The sequence below is a fragment of the Hipposideros armiger genome, unplaced genomic scaffold (assembly GCF_001890085.2).
Source record: "Hipposideros armiger isolate ML-2016 unplaced genomic scaffold, ASM189008v1 scaffold_819, whole genome shotgun sequence".
Lineage (NCBI taxonomy): Eukaryota > Metazoa > Chordata > Mammalia > Chiroptera > Hipposideridae > Hipposideros > Hipposideros armiger.
The window spans coordinates 372,900-391,405 of NW_017732169.1; the positions used below are offsets into that span (position 1 = coordinate 372,900).

The following is an 18,506-nucleotide window of genomic DNA, read 5'->3' on the forward strand; positions in this document are numbered from 1 at the left end:
CGGCGCCCGGCCGCGGCGAGCTGAAGGGCGACGAGTCGGGCGACGAGGCCGCGTCGCTGTCGGGGGCCCAGCAGAGGCGCAGGTCCGGGGCGGAGAGGTGCAGGCGGGAGGGCGCCGGGCCCCCGGCGGGCGCGGGCGGCGGCGCGTGGAACAGGGACTCGCGCCGGCGCGTGTGCGGGCTCTCGGGCAGGAACGCCCAGCCTTCGCGGCCCGCCAGGTGCGGCAGCGAGCAGGCCGCGGGGAGGCCGCGCCGGGACGGGGGCTCCGCCCCGCCGGGGTCCGGAAGCCGAGGCGGGATGAAGAACTGCGGGATGCGGTCGGGGGTGAGGACGTTGGGGCAGGAGCGCGCGGGCGGGCCCGGGGCGCGGCGCTTCGGGAACAGGCCGCAGGGCGCCCACCAGGCCCTGGGCTCCGCGGTCCCCACCTTGCAGCCAGCCTTCTCCAAGAGCCACATGCGCGGCGGTGGGGGCGCCGAACGTGCCGACCCTGCGAGGCCGACCGCGTCGAGACGCGGCGTCTCGGCGGAGGCCCCGGGCGGAGCTGGGAGGCTGGAGGAGAGAACAGGGGGAGGCGGGCGATGCCGCGAAAGGACGCCTGGCCGCCCGCCTCCGCTGCGCGCTCTCCCCGGGCCCAAGTGCACGAGCCCCTATTTGGGCGGGAAAAACCCAGGGCAGCGAAGTCTGGGGGCCGGGGAGAAACAGAAGAGCCCGGGGCCGGACAGTCACGTTTTCAGAGGCAGGCCTCGGACATCCGGGCACACGGACTCTCCCACTGACACTAGAGAGGTCACCCCCTTCCGAGTTAGCAGGCCCAGCATACCCACGACAGCCCTAGGCTCCCCTCAGGAGCCTAGAATAACACCGACTTATCAGGCCAGTCGTCACAGGAGCCCAGATCCCAAACCCCGTTCTTACACGCGCTCCCCCTGAAGAGACGCCTCGGCCCTAGGCTGGCTCACCCCCTCTCCCTGTGCATTCCAGACACTCAGGGCATCCTCCGAGGTCTGGTCTGAAGCCCCTCGGGACCGCCCACTGCGCCCCCGTTCCCTGTCTGGGCTGCGCCCCCTGTCCCATGGCGAGCTTCTTCAGGCTGAGGCATCCTTAGGCCCCCGCCCCACCTGCCTCCTGCTGCTCCTCCCTCGCCTTCCGGAGTCGCTCGAGGCCAGAAGTAGACTCTCCGCACACCGGCGGATGCCATGCGAGCATACAGGTCCAGTCCCAGGAGACGCACCCCCTGGGGGGAGGGTACAAAATCCCCCCGCCCCTTAAGCCCTGATGGTCCCGTTCCTGGCCTCCCAGCCCCACCTCATCCTGAGTCTGCAAGGCCGTGTGGCCGCCCCGCCCACTCTCCACTTCTTTCTCCCTAAGAAACCACTGGGCACAAAGGCTGCATTGATTCTCCTCCACCCCCAGCGGGCCGGGAGGCTCCGCCACCGGGAGCGCACCGCACCCGCGCGCCGCACCCCCACGAGCGTGCTGTTCTGACCGTGTGCCTGGGTGTCTGAGGCCACCGCGGGCTCCGTCGGGGAGCTCAGAGCGCAGGCCTCACCTGTGGGCAGCCGCTGGCTTCTGGCCTCTGCCCGGGAGGCGTTCAGAGGCCCGAGCTGAGCAGCTTCCTCTCCAGCTTGCTCCCCCAGCCCAGTCCTTCTGGGAGGAGCTGGCAGGGGCCTCCGTTGCCTACGTAGGACCTCTTTTCCTGGATAAACACAGCTCTGTCTCTGTGGCCATCAGCCCGGCCTTCTTAACTCCTTCCTCCAGCCAGGTTTCTAGCAGCAAGCCAGCTCTCTGTCCCGGCCTCTCCTGCTGGGCCTGGGCTGCTTGGGAGTTGGTAAGGGCTGCAGCAAAGAGGGAAGTGGCCATAAGTGGCCAGTGGCCTCCATCTCTCTGTGCTGCGCTGGCCCCACCCCAGCCCTCCTAGGTGAAGCCAGTAGCCATGGCCGCACAAGTTGCATTTTCTGCAAAGCCCTCCTTGCTGGAATCCTGCCTTGGTCCCCATTGTCCCATTTTGGAGCTAACCCAATAGCTCCCAGACAGTGACTTGCAGTGACTAGTTTTCTGAATTACACTGGCCTGAGAAAAAGTAACCAGGCTCAAGACTTCTGGACCTAGAGACATTGAGGGCAGAGCTGGTAACATCAGAGAATCAAGGGCAGGCTGGCCTGTGTCCCCCATCCTTGGCAGAAGGCTGTTATACTGTAAACATGGAAGATGTCCCTCCCCTCCCCACAGGCAGATCCTAGGAGGCAGAGGTCACAGCTGACAATAGGAGACCATCGCCTGCACTCCAGGCAACACCCACCATCCTCTAGTCTCTCAAAGGCATCAAGTCATTTCCTCCTTAGGCCCTTTGCACAGGCTGCCTCCTCTCCAAGGACCACTCCTTCATCCTTCAGATAGCATTCAGCTTCATTCATTCATCCATCCATCCGTCCATCCATCCATCCATAGTTCTTTACTACCTTCTCTGTGCCAGACACTGTGCTGGACTCTGGCGACTTAGCAGTGAGAAAACAGATAAATCTCCTGGGAGTTTATACTTTAGTGGGGGAAAGAAAGACAATAGACAAAATAAATTATTAGATGGAAATCAGTGTTGGGGAGAAAATTAAAGTAGAGGAGTCTGATAGAGCATGTCAGGCGAGTATACAATTTTAAATAGAGCGATCAGGATGGCCACCTTGAGAATGTAACATTTCGGTAATGCTGTGTAGGAGAGAGGAAGGATATGTGAGGGGAAAGCATTCTAGGCAGAAAGAATTGCAAATGCAAAGGTCCTGGGACAGAGCCATGCCTGCAGTGATCAAGGAGACAACAGAATGTAGTTGGAAGAGAACGAGTGAGGGGGAGACTCTGTTGGGGCTTGTAGCCACTGTAACAACTTTAGCTTTTACTTGTGGCAAGCTGGGGAGTGATGTGACTTGACTTACACGTGAAAAGGGTGCTCTGGTGTTGAGAACAGAATGAAGGGGATAAAGGCGTAGGTAGGTAGACCAAACAGAAGACTATTGAAATAATCTGTGCACATGACTGGGGCATGGGTCAGGGTTGTAGCAGTCAGTTTCTGGGTATATTCTGAAGATAGAGTCAGTAGGATTTCCTGATGGATCCATCCCCATCAAAAGAGAAAGAATGAGCCAAGGTTTTTGGCCTGAGAAACCGGAAGGATGGAGTTGCCATTTTTTATTTTTCTATTTTGACCTTTTCTTTTCTTTAAGAAATTTTATTGGTGAACAGTGTGTCTTTCCAGGACCCATCAGCTCCAAGTCAAATAGGTGTCTTCAGTCTAGTTGTGGAGGGTGCAGCTCCTTGGCCCATGTGGGAATTGAACCGGCAACCTTGGTGTTATGAGCCTGCGCTCTAACCACCTGAGCTAACCGACCGCCCCTGGAGTTGCCGTTTTTTGAGAGGCAGAGTATTAGGAGCTCAGTTCTAGGGTCTATTAAATTTGAGATGCCTGTTAGTCATCTAACTGGAGATGTTGAGTAAGCAGCTGAATATGCAAATCTAGAGCCCAGAGGAGGGGTCCAGGTTGGAAGTAGAAATGTGGGCACCAAGAGAAACATAGATGGGGCCAGCCGAGCGGCGCGTTGGTTAAAAACTGGCTTGGGACGCCAGAGGGCCCCGGTTCGGATCCCGCATATGAGGGCCAGTGACACTGCCCTCTACAGCTAAGATGCTGAACACCAGCTTGACCTGGAGCTGGGTTGCTGTGAGTTGCCTGCGACAGCGTAGGCTGCAGCCCCTGCTGCAGTGGGTTGCCATGGGCTACCGTGGTAGCCAGCAGCCAGCATGAGCGGCCAGCAGCTGCAGTGAGCGGCCATCCAGAAGCCGGCGACTGATCTGCCTCGCCCGGGAAGAGCGCAATGATGGTGCAAACTTGGGTCAGTGGGGCAACGTCCTCCACAACTAGACTGAAGAACGAAAGGACAGCAACTTGTCTGTTCCCCTTCCCCCAATTCCCCAGCATTGTTCCCATACCCCAATTCCCCAATAAAAATCTTTAAAAAAAAAAAAAGAGAAACGTAGATGGAATTTAAAGTCACGAGACTTGATGAAGTGTAGGAAAGAAAGAGAAAGGATCCAAGGACTGAGTCGTGAGTGCTCCAACATTTAGAGGCGCAGAGGAGGAGGAGTCAGCTGTGCCGGATGCTGTGGCAAGGTCCTGGAAGATGAGGACCCAGAACGACCATTGGGTTGTGCAATGCGAACTCATTAGTGACTTTGACAAGAGCAGTTTCGGTGGAGTGATGGAAGCAAAAGCCTGATTGGAGTGGGCTTGAGAAAGAGTAGGAAGAAGAGAGAGAGAACAAAGACAACTCTTTTGAAGAGTTTGCTGAAAGAGAAGGGAGAAATGGGGTAGCGGCCAGAGGGGAAGAGTAATCAAAAGAGAATTAAAAAAATATTTTATTGGGGAATTGGGGTAGGGGAACAGCCAAGTTGTTGTCCTTCAGTCTTAGTTGTGGAGGGCGCAGCTAGCTCAGCTCCAAGCCCAGTCACCATCCGGCCACCCGGCGGCAGCTCACGGCCGCTCAGCTCGAGGTACTGTGTTCAATCTTAGTTGCGGGTGGGCATAGCCCACCATCCCTTGCAGGAGTCAAACCAGCAACCTTGTTGTTAGGAGCATGTGATCTCACCAGCTGAGCCATCCTGCCACCTGTTGAGAGCTCAGCGGCAGCTCAGCTCGGGCGTAGCTCACTGGCCCATGTGGGAATCGAACCGGCAACCGTGTTGCTCAGAGCTCACGCATTTAACCAACTGAGCCACTCTGCCGGCCCCAAGAGAGAACTTTTTAAATGTCAGAAATAATAATATGTTTGTAGGCTGACGGGAAAGATCGAATAGAAAAGGGGAAATTGATGACGCAGAAGAGAGAAAGGAGGATTGTTGGAGCAATATTTCTGAGTAGACAATACAAAATCGGTATCACGCATAAGAAATAGATCTCGGGGTTGTCCTTTGCCTGCTTTGTGGACCGTTCACCCACAGTTACCGGAAAGAAGACAGAATAAGTGGGTGGGGGCTGTAGGTGGGGAGATGTGGTACCGGTGGTGGGAGCTGGTTCTCTCCGGATACTTCTGATTTCCCAGTGAGACAGGAAGCAAGGTCATCAGCTGAGGGTGATGAAGGGGAGGAGGTGGTGCTAGGGGTCTGAGTCGAGAGGACCAGAAATGGAACAGTCCTGGGACGGCAGGAAAGAGAATGGTGTGGGTTGGTGCAGGATGACTGCTGGGCAATGTTACGAGCCCGCTTTAGGATGGTGACCTTGACTTTAGAATGAGACCAGACAGTGTGAGTGTGTGTGTGTGTGTGTGTGTGTGTGTGTGTGTGTGTGTTTTCTCTAGCTGTGTTCAGCCGTGCAACGTACAGGGGCAAAACTGGCAGAGATGGGGATTTGGCCAGAAATGTGGTCAATCTTTGATGGACCCCTTCCCTGCTCCCTCTCTCCCTCCATTTCGTTCTCTTGGTGGATATTAAATTGAGGGTGCATACAAGAGTGCACACCCCTTGGACTGTACAGCAGTGACATTGAAAACTGACCACAGGTAACCCACAGCTGGACTGTATTACTCAGGGTCCCATCAGGAAAACGGCACTTGCAAGGCAGTTCAACAGAGGGAGTTTAACCCAGGGAACTTGTTACAAAGGTGTTGGAAGAGCTAAAAAGACATAAATAGGATTACGAGGCTGTCTAGCAGGATCTGTCACCATGGAGACATAGTTACTGCTTTGAATTGCTTCCCAAAGCAAAGAGAAGGGAAGAAATACCCTGACTTCTCCTGACTTCTCACCTTCCAGTCTGCCACCAGGGCCTCCCACAGCCAGATGGCAAAGGAAGCTGGGAAATGTAGTTTGTCGGCACTAGCCTATGGCAACCTATGGCAGAGGTGGGGAAGGGTGGGGATCTGAGAGCCATCAAGTAAATGACTGGCACACCGGGTAGCCAAAAGTTGACTTAATTGGAACAATAGGATACCAGATCTGGAAGGAACTTGGAAGTCACCTCGGAGTAACCTCTCCTTGTAACAGAGCAGGAAACAGACCCGGAAAGAGGCCATGTGGCAAACAGCTGCAGAGTTGAGAGTTTGCTGTCTTCTGTCTCCAAGAGCATTTGTAGCCCAGGGGTCTTCCAAGGTGAGCAGAGCTGCTCCCTTGGAGGAGGGCTGACAGGGCTGCCTCCTCACCTCTTCCAGCACCATTGCTGCCACTCCTCGAGGACTTTGCAGGTGACCCAAGGGCTCTGACCTTATATTTTTTTGCTGATGTCAAAGGACGCTGAGAGGACTGGGCAGCACAGAGTGCTGTCCTGGGTTCGAGCCCGATGAAGACGTAGAGAGGGGACAGGCCTTCCCTCCAGGTAGGCAGGCAACTGCTACAAGACTCCCTGGGCTTCTGGGGCTCGCTAAGCTGTGTGTTCTGTGGCCTTGAGCTGTGGCCTTGGGCAGCACGGTTTGGCCACTAGTGCCCACTGCGGGTGCTGGCAGGTGAGAGGGTTGGTGATACGCAGTGTCTTGTACTTTGGCATTTCACCCCGGACCTGTGCTGAGTGACCTAGCTCCACGGTCTTTGTTCCAGGAAGGCGTTACGGGTCCCTTCTCTAAGAGCTGGGATCAGCTACTGATGTCCCTTTCCTTTTTGAACTGTTTTTTCTTACATTTGCCTTGTCTACTCTTTGCTCTGTGGTTTCTCTTGGCACTTGACTTGGGCACCGGAATAACGTCGCCTCTGCTTCAAGCAGGATAAGCTGCCGCCTTTGCTTGGACGGCCTGGATCCCATAGCACCTTCCTCGGCAGCAGCACACTCGAGGTGAATGAATGCACTGCACGTGGGAACGGGTGTTTTAAGGGTGGAGGCAGCAACTCCTCCCGTTTATGCCTAGAAAGCTGCAGTACTTGGCCTCCCGGAGAGAGAGGTGTCTGTCAAAAGCCCTAGACACTAACTAAGACGTGTTCCAGCAGCCGAAGACCTTATTTCCCTCACCCAGATCCCTGCCTGCCTCCCCGCTCCACTCTGGCTGGCGGCCTCACCTGTACCAGCAGAGAAGTGCCAGGATGCATCCAGCCTATTTTAATGTGGAAACTCAAGTATAACTGTTTTGTTTTGCTTCTTTTTCTTGACTGCATAGGAAGGCTGGAATGTCTTTCTCTTCTCCTGGGAGACCTTAAGTGAAGATTTGGCTTTTCTTGACCACGAATAAAGGGCAATCAGGTTTTTGGTATATGATGATTTAGACTCTGGGTTTAACAGATTATCAAGGGCAACTGGGAAAGCACAAAAGGAGGAAAGGGGTTTTTCTGTGAGTTTATGGGGGGAGGAGATAGTTGGTTGCCACAAGCGTTTTGATGTGTGTCTAGCTTTTGGAGTGCGCTGGGTCAAGGCCCTGCAAATCCGTGTTCGCCAGTCCTTGGCATGTTATTCAAGACTGATGGCTTAGGAAGTGTGTGGTCTAGTTACTGGAAAGAGAACCTCACCCACTCACCTACCTCCCACTGCTGAATTTGTGCACAGCTCTCTGACCCTGTCCCATGCAACAAAGGGGTTCATCTCGCAGATTCCCGGGATCCCCAACCCCAGCCCCTGAGCCTGGAGCCTCAGCTTACACCTGAACTTGAATTCTTCACTTGCTGAAATAAGGGTTTAGACACAGGCTCTTTCTTCCTCTGCTCAAACTGAGGCCATGACTGCTAGCTCCTCACCAAACCCTTTTCCTTTCTTCTACAACGTATACTGATGGTATGTTTTCCAATCAACCTCCCTTGCAGTTTGGTGGAGCCTTGTGACTGTGTTCTGGCCAATGGAAACACTTAGAGACTTGGCCCCAAACCCCCCCCCCCAAACCTTGTGATTCTCTCTTCTCTCATCTGGCAACTGGATTTCAACACCTAGGATGACTTTGGAAGTCCAGATTCCTGACTGACCCCTAGACACCACCAACTGGACTTTTGTGAGTGAGGGGTACATTCTACTTAAGCTACAGGTTAGGCTATGGAGGTGTTAGGTCGCTCTGTTTCAGCATTTGGCCTTACCATACCTGATAACAAAATCCTTTATGTCCCTTGGAGCTTGCAGTCTTTGGTAAAACTCCTCCAGTCCTTGACCTCTTCCTGGATATTCCTTCTACCTGCTGGCCTTGATGGCATCCTGCCTGTCCCTGTGGCAGCTGCTCAGGTCCCCACCCAGAGGGGGCAGTGGCCATTCTGTCCTCCAGTTCATGTTCTTCACGGCAAACCTTCCCTCCTTAGAAATGTGCACCAGCCATGTCACTCTTTCTTCTCTTACCACTGTTCTCACCGGCTTGCCCGCCAGCGCCCATGGGTCTTGACAGCCAGCTCGCACCTTCCTCTTACCCCAGGTCGGTGCCACTGGAGGTTAGGACCTGTTTTCCACCAGCAGCCGGGCCCTCAGCATGCACAGGCCACATGTACCTGATCACTTTGTTTTCCTGCTCTCCACAGTGACTCTCCACAGTGACTTAGCCGATGCCTTGCCCTCCTCCAGACCTCTGTCCCACTGATGAGAAAGCGGAGGTGCTCTGGAGGGAACCCCCTCAACTTCTTGTCCTCCTTAGCACCCCCACTCCTTTCTTTTGGCCTGAGTCATGCTGATCTTCTCCTGTGACTCCTGTCTCCCTCCACCTGTGCACTTGGTGAACCCCTAAGCCCAGATAGCTGTTCTGTGAGACGACACCTCTCTCTCTGTCTCCTAGAGTCTCAGCCTCTCTCCGCTGGCTCCTTCTAAAGCAATTTATATTATATAATTATATGTTATATCTATATATATTATATATTATAAATATATTATTATATAATAAATATACTCAAACCTCTTTCTTTGACTATGGTGACAATGATATGATTCCCAGAAAGAACCACCTAGATTCACCTCATCATCCCCATTCATTTTTTCATCCACTATAATCTGGGTTTCACTCCACCTCCTGGCAAGGAGACCACCATCTTCCCCATGGCCACATCCGAAGTTCTCTTCTGCCCGTCCTTCTCTTTAGCATTTGGGACTGCGAGACTCACCCTCTTAGGGACTCACCCTCTTAGGGACTGTCACTCCTGTTCTGTTCTCAGCCTCCTTCGTGGGCCTTTGGTCCTCTGCCTCAACCTGAAGCCTTAGTGTGACCAAAGGTTCTATCTCTGACTCCTTCCCCCTTCCTTCTTTGCTCTCCCCTCCTCTCCCCGCCACTCTCCTCGCCTCCACCTCATGTCCACTCTGCGTAATCCACTCCCCAGAGTTCCATGCCAATTTTTACACGGATGACTTCCAAACTGAGTCAGCAGCTCATCAGTCTTGAGCTGGAAATCACAACACCCAGCTTCCTGCTGGTGCTCGCCACATGGTGGAAGTTGTGTGGGCGCTTGGAGCGCAGTGCACGTTAAACCAAGCTCATTATCCGCCCCCACCTCAAACCTTCATATCCCCAGTGATGCCTCTTGGAACCTGGGGTCACCGTCCTAGGCTCCCCTGCACAGACCCACTACACAGTAGTGGTAAAGTCCCGTCCTCTGTTGTCTGCAGCGTTTCTCGTTTATCTCATCCTCACGGCCCTTACTATCTCTCGCTTGGAGCCCTGTAGGGGTCTCCTAACCAGGGCTCCCACCTTCAGTCGTGCTGATTTCTTACTGCCCCTAGAGTCATCTTTTATTATTCTTCTTTAAGATTTTATTGGGGAATTGGAGGGGAACAGCGCTGGGGAATTGGGGGAAGGGGAGCAGACAAGTTGCTGTCCTTTGGTTCTTCAGTGTAGTTGTGGAGGACATTGCTTCACTGGCCCATGTTGGTATTATCATTACGCTCTTCCCGAGTGAGGCAGTCACTCGCCAGCCATTGGCTGGCCGCTCTCGGCAGCTCTCAGCAGCTCATGAAAGCGCATGCCCGCTGCCTACCAGCCCCACTGCAGCCTACGCCGTTGCCGGCGACTCCCGGCAGCCCAGCTCCAGGTCAAGCTGTTGTTCACCATCTTAGCTATAGAGGGCGCAGCGTCACTGGCCCGCATATGGGATCCAAACCGGGGCCCTGCTGCTCACAGCTGGCGTCCCAAGCCAACTCCTAACCAATGCACCACTTGGCCAGCCCCAGAGTCATCTTTTTAAAGAAACAAAGCTTTATGTTATCCCCCAGTCCAAACCCTGTGAAGGCTCCCTGTTGCTTTCAAAACAAAGTTCAAGCTCCACAGCAGGGATAAGGGAGCCCTCCAGGGTCTGGCCCTGCCCCTTCTCTTACCCTAAACTTCTGCCCCATGACCCCTGGCTGTTCTCCAAGGTCACTGTTCTTCATACTTCTGTGCCTTTGCTCTGCCCAGTTCCTCTGCCTGTAGTAGCCTCTGTCCCCTGCCTGCCTGGTGAACATCACTTAACTTTTGAGGTCCACATCTCAAGGCCAGCGGCTTTCATTGCCATGTGCTCGGTGCCTCGCCAGTGCCTGGTGCCCAGCAGGTGCTCAGTAAATCTCTTCCGCTGGTGCTGACTGGGAAGGTGGGTGTGTGGGAGGCTCCGGATGGATTCTGATTTCCAGCTACAGAAGGGTCTTGGGCTGAAAATGGGGCTGTGTGACTTTATTTACTCAGAGGACAGTGCCCTGGCCCTCTCCTCACCAGCCACTTCCCTGGGGAGCCCTCCCTGCTCTGTGGCGGGTCCAGGCAGGCTGCACAGTCAGTGACTGTTACTGGGACGACTCCTCTTCCAGCTGCAGCTGAAGGAAGATGCCTGTAAGAGAAATGGCAGGAAGGAGGGCACCGATGGCGGAGCTTGCTGGAGCCCTGAGCACCTGCACCCAGTTCCCCAGGACCCCGATCCTGCCCTGGGCTCCCCCTCACTCACCCATGCCTGCGGCAGGTGCCCCACCCCAGGCTAAAAAGCTGGACCCCAGCTTGGGACTGGCTCCTCAGCGTGTCTCCTTCCATCTGTTCTGGGGGTGGTGGTGGCAAGACTGGGGCTGACGGACCTGCTTACCTGAGGACTTGGCGTAGACGGTCTGCTGGTCTTTGCTCTGGGCGACGCAGGACATGTAAAGCTTCTGGTCTTCAATCTTTTCCACATCAACGTTCAGTACAGCCAGGGAGCCCACAGGGATCAGGCTGGGAGAGGAGGCAGCATAGCCTTGTGTGAATCCCTGGCCCCCATCCCTTCACCTCTCTGTCCCCCCACTCATCCCGACCTGCCTCAAGGACTTAGGGGGCTCTGGGCTCTGGGCCCGCCTGCCAGCTCCCAGAGTCCGACGGCAGAGGCAGCCGGCTGGGGAAGGAGAGTGACAGGCAGGGCTCCCACACCCCAACTGCCAAGGATGGCCACTCCCTCCGTGATGAAAAGGGCCATGACTTTGGCCAGCACCCCAAGGATCCAGTACTTACTTTTTGAACCTGATGCTCAGGTTTAGTGTGAACAGCCCCTCTCCAGCCAGGTAGGCAGTTTTAGAAAATGTCTCGTCCATCATGGCTGCCAGGGACCCTCCGTGGGCAAAGCTGGGGGCGGGGCAGGGAGCCAGGCCAGGGCTGCAGCGCTGGGCAGATGGCTCCCCCGACCTGAGCTGGAATCCCCCTGCCTCTGCCTTTCCCCAGGAAACGAAAGGAAACAGCTGGATCTCGTCTGATCAAAAGCCAGCTGAGCTTCTCTGCTTTGCTGCTTCAGCGGGTGTTAGCATCCACTGATACAATTATTTGATTTCACCGGGAAACCCTTTTTTTTTCTGATAGAGTTAATAGATTCTGATTCATCAACTCATTGCCAGCAGCAATCACCATTATTTGAAAAGGCGCACTCGCACAGAGATTGGAAAAGCCCCCAAACTTTTTGGCTTAGCTTCTGAGGAACAGCCTCGGGCCAGCCCTCACCTTACCAGTCGCTCCAGCCAGTGCTGACCCGTAAATGTGAACTGTAACTTATGACCCATAAAGTAACTTGTGACCTAAAAAGTGTCCACCAGATAGGCTTCTGAGGACTGCTGCCCACGAAGGCTGAGAGCCGGCTAAGCTGGACGTGACAAACATCTGCTTTATTTAAAGTGCAACAGACCCTCATTCTCGCTCATAAGCTGACCTTCACGCCAAAGCTGCTTCATTGTTGGTTACATTGGGGCAAATAGAAAGGCATCACACTTTAAAATGCAGGTGACACAAAACAGATTCAAGTTTCTGATATATGAGACGGAAGCCCAGTGCACACACCCCCACCCAGCTCCTTGGGGAGAAGTAGGGACCCCAGGGCCTGGGGTGCCCAGTCCACCTGCTGAGCCGAGCCCAAGAAGCTGCCAAGGCCGTCCACCCAGGCCCGGCCTGTGGTCTTACCCTGGGGCCCCCTCCAGGTAGGGACCTGGTTGGAAAAGACAGACGGACTTCTTCTTGGATGGGTGGAAAAAGATGACATACTCATAGCCTTGTCCATCCACTTGGATGCACCTGGTGAAGATGCGCCACTCACTTTTGTCTGGGGAGAGATGGACAATGTCACAGCTGGAGAAGGGAGGGCGTGAGGGCGTGGGGCCCCACTCAGGACACAGGGCAGGGCATTCGGCACCATGGGGGAGCCCTGCCTCAGGCACAGGGTCAAGGAGAGAACCAGAAGACACCCAGGCTCCACCCTCAGGGAGCCTTCAATCAGAGACCAGAGGCACAGCCCTATCCCCCAGGAGCCCTCTGTCTGGAGGGAGAAACACTCGGGAAGTTCCCTGGCTGAAGGTGGAAATAGGATTAGGACCAGGTGAAGACTTTCCCAGACCTTACACATTGAAAATTCAAAATATAGCTCCTGTAATTCACATGATTCAAATTAACAATACTAAACAGCAAAATAAGTGCAGAAAAGTCCATGAAAATTCTAATTTACCTCCAAGACAACTACGACTGCATTCTTTTTTAAAAAAAGATTTATATTAAAAATATAGCTAACAGACAATATTGTGTTAGTTTCAGGGATACACCATAGTTATTCAACATTTATGTACCTAAAGAAGTGATCACCATGATAAGTCCAGCAACCATCTGACACCATACTATGCTATCACAATATTATTGACTATATTTCCCATGCTCTACATTATATCCCTAAGACTTATTTGTTTTATCCCTGGAAATTTGAGCCTCTTATTCCCCTTCACCTTTGCCCTGCTTTAAAAATTTTCCAATTACTGTATGTCTATTTCCTTTGCCAGGTTAGCAAGTTTTTAGTCATTATTTTTTCAAATAGGTTCCCAATCCCTTGCTTTCTCTCTTTTCCTGCTGGTACCCCTGTGATGTGAATATTTTTTACGGTTGATGTTGTCCCAGAGGTCTCTTAAATGCTCCTCATTTTAAAAAATTTTTATTCTTTTTTCTTTTCACTGTTCTGATTGGGTGTTTTATGCTACCTCATCTTCCAAATTGCTGATTTGATCCTCTGCTTCATCTAGTCTGTTGGTGATTCCTTCTAGTGCATTCTTCATTTCAGTTATTGTATTCTTCACTTCTGACAGGTTCTTTTTTATGGTTTCTATGTGCTTTCTTATGCTTGCAATCTCTTTGTTGAAGTTCTCACTAAGTTCCTTGAGCATCCTTTAACCATTGTTCTGAACTCTGTCTCTGATAGGTTGCTTGTCTCCATTTCATTTAGTTCTTTTTCTGAAACTTTCTCTTTCATTTGGAATGTATATCTTTATTTTCTCATTTTGGCTGCCTCTCTGTGCTTATTTCTATGTATTAGGTAGATCTGCTATGTTTCCCAGTCTTGGCCAGGTGGCCTTATGTAGTAGGTGTCCTGTGGGGCCCAGTGGCACAGTCTCCTTGGTCACCTGTTCTAGGTGCTCCAGGAGTGTCCCTCATGTGTGTGCCCTCCTGTTATAGTTGAGCCTTGATTGCTATTGGCATGTCAGTGGGTGTGATTGACCCTCAGGCTGACTGGCTGTGGGCTTTGGCCATGTCTACAGCTTATGAGCTGCTGTGTGGAAGGCTTACCCCACTGAGTGGGATTCGGCCCAGTGGGCTCTGGTGCCTGTTGAGACTGCCTTTTGTGTGTGCCACTTGTGGGGCCAGTTGGGCAGTGCTCTGCTGTGGTCTGAAGCCTGCCTCCAAGTATGTTGGTTCTGGGGCCTCTTGGGAGGGGCTCCAGGTCAGGCCTGAGTCAGCCACTGCATGGACTAGCTGAGGGCTACCTGGTAGGAGCTACAAACCGATTTGCCATTGTTTGATACTTGTGCTAAACCTGGAGACAAGGGGAAGAGGCCACACTGTTAACTGAGGAGGGCTGCCACTAGTACCAGGCCCGGGGTAGCTCTGCAAAAAGCTAGGACACCCAGAGGCCTGCTGCCACCTGCTAGCTCCCTTAAGGTTCAGCCACTGATAAAGTCTCACGTGGTACTTGAGTTGGGTGAAGTAGGGTCTCAGAGAGTCACTAGAGTGGGAAGAGTTGTGGTCACCAAGTTAATGTAGACTCTGTTTTGGTGCCAGTGCTGAGCCTAGACAACTCAGCAGGTTTCAGAGCACACCGAGGCCATTCGCCACCCACCTGGGGCCTGTGGACTCCGATAGTTTTCCAAGAAAGAATGCAATTCAGGAGGGGCTGGCTGCTTCTGGAGAAAGTGCCTCCAGCTGTGTGAGAATTGGGTTGGTGGGGTCCCAGCTGAGTCAGCAGGGTGGAGCAGTGGAGCTCACCAGGCCAATCAGATTCAGATTTGGCCATAGTGGGGGTGAGCTCAACGCAGGAAAGATGGCGTCCACCTGCTGGCTACACTAAGGTGGACGCTTCACCAGGAAAATGCCGACTGTTCTCCAGTTCTCCTGCTGAAGCCATACACCTCAGTCTGCCCCCTGAATGTCTCCAAGGACCCCTGAGTCACCGTCCTTCCGCTGGAGCCCACGGTGAGTGCCTGCAAGTGAGTCTGTGCACGGGCTGTTTAAGAGGATGTGTAGGTTTCCCGCAGCCTTCTGTCCCACCTGAATCGTTGGAATCTCTGCTGTTTTTCACAGCCAGATATTGTGGGGGCTCCTCTTCCTGGCACCAGTACGCTGGGCTTGGGTGTCTTGTGTGAGGTTTGGGCCACTTGCTCCTCTGGGGGGAACCTCTACGGCCGCGATAGCCCTCCTGATTTTCAACCACCACAGGGAGGTTTGGGGCCCGTTCCGCGTCTCTGTCCCTCCTGCCAGTCTCAACGTGGCTTCTTCTTTATATTTTTAGTTATAGGACTTCTGTTTGCTAAATTTCAGGTGGTTCTCCAGGTTGATTGTTCTATAATTTAGTTGTAATTTTAAGGTGTTCACGGAAGTACATAGGCAGTACTTATGTACTCCTCCATCTTGTATCCTTCCAAGTACATCCTTTTTGGACGGATACCAAATTCTTTTAAAAAGATTATTTTGGTGCTGCAGCTTTGTTTGTGCCGTAAACCCAAGGGTAGTCTGCCTGCTGTACTCCCTATTCATTACTGGGCAAGAAAACCACATGTGAATGAGAGAGGCAAGGAAACATAGACACACACACGCACACACACATGAAGAAGGATGGAGGGGTAATGCTGCATCAGTTTGATTGGTGGGTGTTTCAGGAGAGGTGGTCTCAGCCTAGCAAAGCAGGGACAGTGTGCAGGCGCCTCTGGTGGGGGAGGGGTCCCAAAAGCATTTGGGGTTGTGGAGGGGCACTTGGGATGAGACAGAAGGGCAGAGAGATGAGCTGGAAGTTCTCCAGGGGGAGCCACTAGGGTGTGTCTCTCTTCAGATGGGAGGAGGGGAGCCAGAGAGCAGAGAGGACACTCATCCATCTGCCTGGGGCTGCAGCGCGAGGGGTGGAGTTAGAGACCAGAAAGAACTTCTGGCTGAGAACTGGATAGGAGCTGTGAGTTTCCTTCCCCAGCATCTTTGAACACGGGGAAAGGGGTTGGCTGAAACGACCCTGGTGGGCTGGGATGCCTGTGCTGGGGCCCTCTCAGGCCAGGCCTTACCCGAGGTCACTGCTAACCCGGATGGGAGCTTGAGCCCTTGGATGTGGTCTCTGTTGGACTTGAAGGAGGGCAGTTTGATCCAGCCATCGGCTTTGGTCTTCTCCAGAAATTCCTGGTACAGGCTCAGCATGTCCGGACACCAGCTGGCATTGGGAAGGGCATAATCCTTCAAGTCTGTCTTCTCCGGGCAGAATCTTGAGACCTGGGCAGGAAAATTCGGGGAGACTAGACAGCTTCCTGGGGGTGGGGTGGGATGGGGTGGGGACTGCTGCTTGGGAGGAGGGACCTCTAGCTGGTGTGTTCCTGCGTTCTTGGGCTTCTCGACCCCTTCCACCAGTGTTGACTTGAGGGAAATGGCCCTTCTTCCTTGCAGAGGGTTTGGGGACTCCTTGGGTGGCTTTAAAAGGAATGCTAAGGCACAAAGGAAGGAAAGGAAAAGAATTGGGCTGACAATTAGGAGCATGCTGCTCCGTGGCTTGTGCATTACAGTTGTCCTGTTTTAAAACCTGTGAGGTGTGCCTTGGGGCTGTGAACTGCTAGTATTAGCCCCAATGTACAGATGGGAAAACCGAGGAAATATGGCTAAGTCGGCCAAGCTCGTGAGCGCCAGTGCTGAGGGTCAGATCAGAGCCCATTCAGAGGCACTGTCTTCCCTAGGAGGTTGGCCCCAGCTGGTAAGGACTGTGGTTACCATGCCCTCACCTCAGGGGCCACTCCAGCTCTGTCCACAGCTGTGGGCCTGCCCGGGCAGGGTGGCTCACAGAAACATGTTTTGGGTGTTCACAGAGGTGTGGTGCCATCTGTGGGACGAGGAGGAGTCCTCTATGGCATCAAATGCTGATGCACCAATCACAACTGTGGGCAGGGAGCCAGGTGCTTACCAGGCCCACACACAGGGTCCTCTGTCTGGGGACTCCCCAACTCAGCTGCAGCAATCTCAGTCCCATGGGAGAAAAGTGATTACTGGTGGCCACACAAAATTCATGCCAGGAAGCAATGGTCTTGGCGGTCTCGGTTTTGGATCTGGGCTACTTGGAATCCTACCTTCCCTTCGCCTCGTCAAATAGCTCCCCAACACACTGCCCCCCCTGCCCCAGCCACAATATGGAAAGAGGAGATTTGGGGTGCTCCTTTCATCCTGGGCCCCTAGGGGAAGAGCTGTCCGCCCAGCTGAGCTGGGAGCTCACTCACCAGGGAGTCGGTGGACGATCCAAATGCTGAGGTCGGGTTGAGTCTAGGCAGAATGCAGGGAGCACCAGCAAGGGCTCTGCGCTGGCTGAGTCTTGCCGCCACCCGGACAGCTCTCCTGATCATGGCTGAGTGCTGGGATTGAAGCCGCAGGGTCGCTGGCCCACTCCTGATGAGAGGCAGCAAGGCGATGAGAGGCAGCAAGGCGATGAGAGGCAGCAAGGCGAGCGAGTGCTTTTCAGCTGCACCTTGGGGCTGTCGCGCAGCCTCCTCTCAGTCGGGCCTCTCTCCTTTCTGTCACAAAGCTTTCATCAGCGAGCTTCCCCTGCAGGTGATGAGGCAAGCCTGGGCTGGTTTGACACAACACCCCCTCCCCCCAGATGCTGGGGGCCTTTAGCTGGTCCTAGCCCCACCCAGTGCTTGGGGAGGGGCAGGTGCTGGCTGCTTGGGCATGAATGCATAGCTGGGCTGGCTTGAGTTCAGAAAAAAGTATTTTTTAAAGGAGCAAAAAATGTGCATAAAGAAATAGTATAGGGTACACGGAGCTTGGAGAGCTGTCCTGGAGTTTGGGGGGGGGGGAAGGCGGGGTGTTGAGAGAACCCAAGGGAATTCCCAGGAAGATAAGGGAGGGCTGTCTCTTGGTTGGAGAGTGTTGGTGGAGTGTGTGTGTGTGTTGGTAGAGCATTGGTGGTGTGTGCTCCTCAAGCTCTGGTATGATTCCGTGACTCAGAAGAGCAACTCACAGCCCTTAGCCACCCTCTTCTTTAATCCCAGACTAGGAAATGGGAGTGGGGAGAGGAAGAGCTCCTTGGGGGGCCCTGAAGACTGGGAGCTGACTCCAGCCAGGTTGCCCAGGAGGTGGCAAGGGCTGTCCTCCCAAAACGAGCCAGAGGCTCAACCTGAGAAATTCTTGTTTCGTTGCCTGAGAGCCATGTTGGAGCTGGGGTTGTCACCCTTGTATGGCCAGACTTTCTTTGCAGATTGAACCTTTCAATGAGATCTGCATATCTTGCCGCCTGACTAAGCAGTAACACCCTCTGTGAAATAATTAAAAAAAAAAAGTATATTGGTTTTTGCCCCTTGTTCCTGGCACAGAGCTCCTAAAATCCCTTGGAATTTCCTGGGTGATAGGAGTGTCTTTTGTTCTAATGTGGGGATTCTGGGTGGGCTTCTGGATAAGGGCTGGTCACCAGAAAGACCAAACCATGGTTAGAAACTTGGAATTTTCAGTCCCACGTCTCCTCCTTCAGGAAAGGGAGAGCGGATGGAGACCGAGTTAATGATTGATCATGCCTATGTGAAGAAGCCTCCCTAAAATCCCCAAAGTGTGGAGTTTGGAGAGCTTCCTGTTTGGCGTACCCCAACTCCTTGGAGATAGAAGCTTCCACAACTCACCCTATATACCGCTT

General features: G+C 53.6%; 2 protein-coding genes across 5 annotated transcripts in view; both read right to left on the reverse strand.

Annotated features, from left to right (window-relative positions):
* C2CD4D (C2 calcium dependent domain containing 4D) overlaps positions 1 to 3,160 on the reverse strand; it is a 3,990-nt gene extending 830 nt beyond the window's left edge. The window contains exons 1-2 of the mRNA XM_019628945.1: positions 1,118 to 3,160; positions 12 to 548 (exon numbers count right to left, since the gene is read on the reverse strand). Coding sequence (XP_019484490.1) covers positions 12 to 548; positions 1,118 to 1,197 — 617 coding nt within the window. The 5' untranslated portion in view covers positions 1,198 to 3,160. The remainder of the gene's footprint in view (positions 1 to 11; positions 549 to 1,117) is intronic.
* A 6,901-nt stretch (positions 3,161 to 10,061) lies between these two features.
* On the reverse strand, positions 10,062 to 17,725 carry THEM5 (thioesterase superfamily member 5). 4 transcript variants are annotated; one of them, XM_019628941.1, is made up of 6 exons: positions 17,101 to 17,725; positions 15,910 to 16,111; positions 12,290 to 12,428; positions 11,357 to 11,467; positions 10,959 to 11,083; positions 10,062 to 10,712 (listed from the first exon to the last, which is right to left on the reverse strand). In XM_019628941.1, the coding sequence occupies exons 1-6, from the start codon at positions 17,221 to 17,223 to the stop codon at positions 10,669 to 10,671; spliced, it is 744 nt and encodes a 247-aa protein (XP_019484486.1). In that variant the 5' UTR covers positions 17,224 to 17,725; the 3' UTR covers positions 10,062 to 10,668. The 4 variants fall into 4 exon arrangements, with proteins under 4 accessions (XP_019484486.1, XP_019484484.1, XP_019484485.1 ...); XM_019628939.1 differs by having other exon boundaries at positions 15,910 to 17,168; XM_019628940.1 differs by lacking the exon at positions 10,062 to 10,712 and having other exon boundaries at positions 10,729 to 11,083.
* Between the last annotated feature and the right edge of the window lie 781 nt (positions 17,726 to 18,506).

Excerpts from the sequence above, each read along its gene's own strand:
- THEM5 (XM_019628938.1), bottom strand. The coding sequence starts at position 16,393 with ATGCACAAGCCACGGAGCAGCATGCTCCTAATTGTCAGCCCAATTCTT. Across the intron at positions 12,429-15,909 it reads CGGGTTAGCAGTGACCTCGG|ACAAAAGTGAGTGGCGCATC; the intron begins GTAAGGCCTGGC and ends ATCTCTCCCCAG. Across the intron at positions 11,468-12,289 it reads TACCTGGAGGGGGCCCCAGG|CTTTGCCCACGGAGGGTCCC; the intron begins GTAAGACCACAG and ends CCCCGCCCCCAG.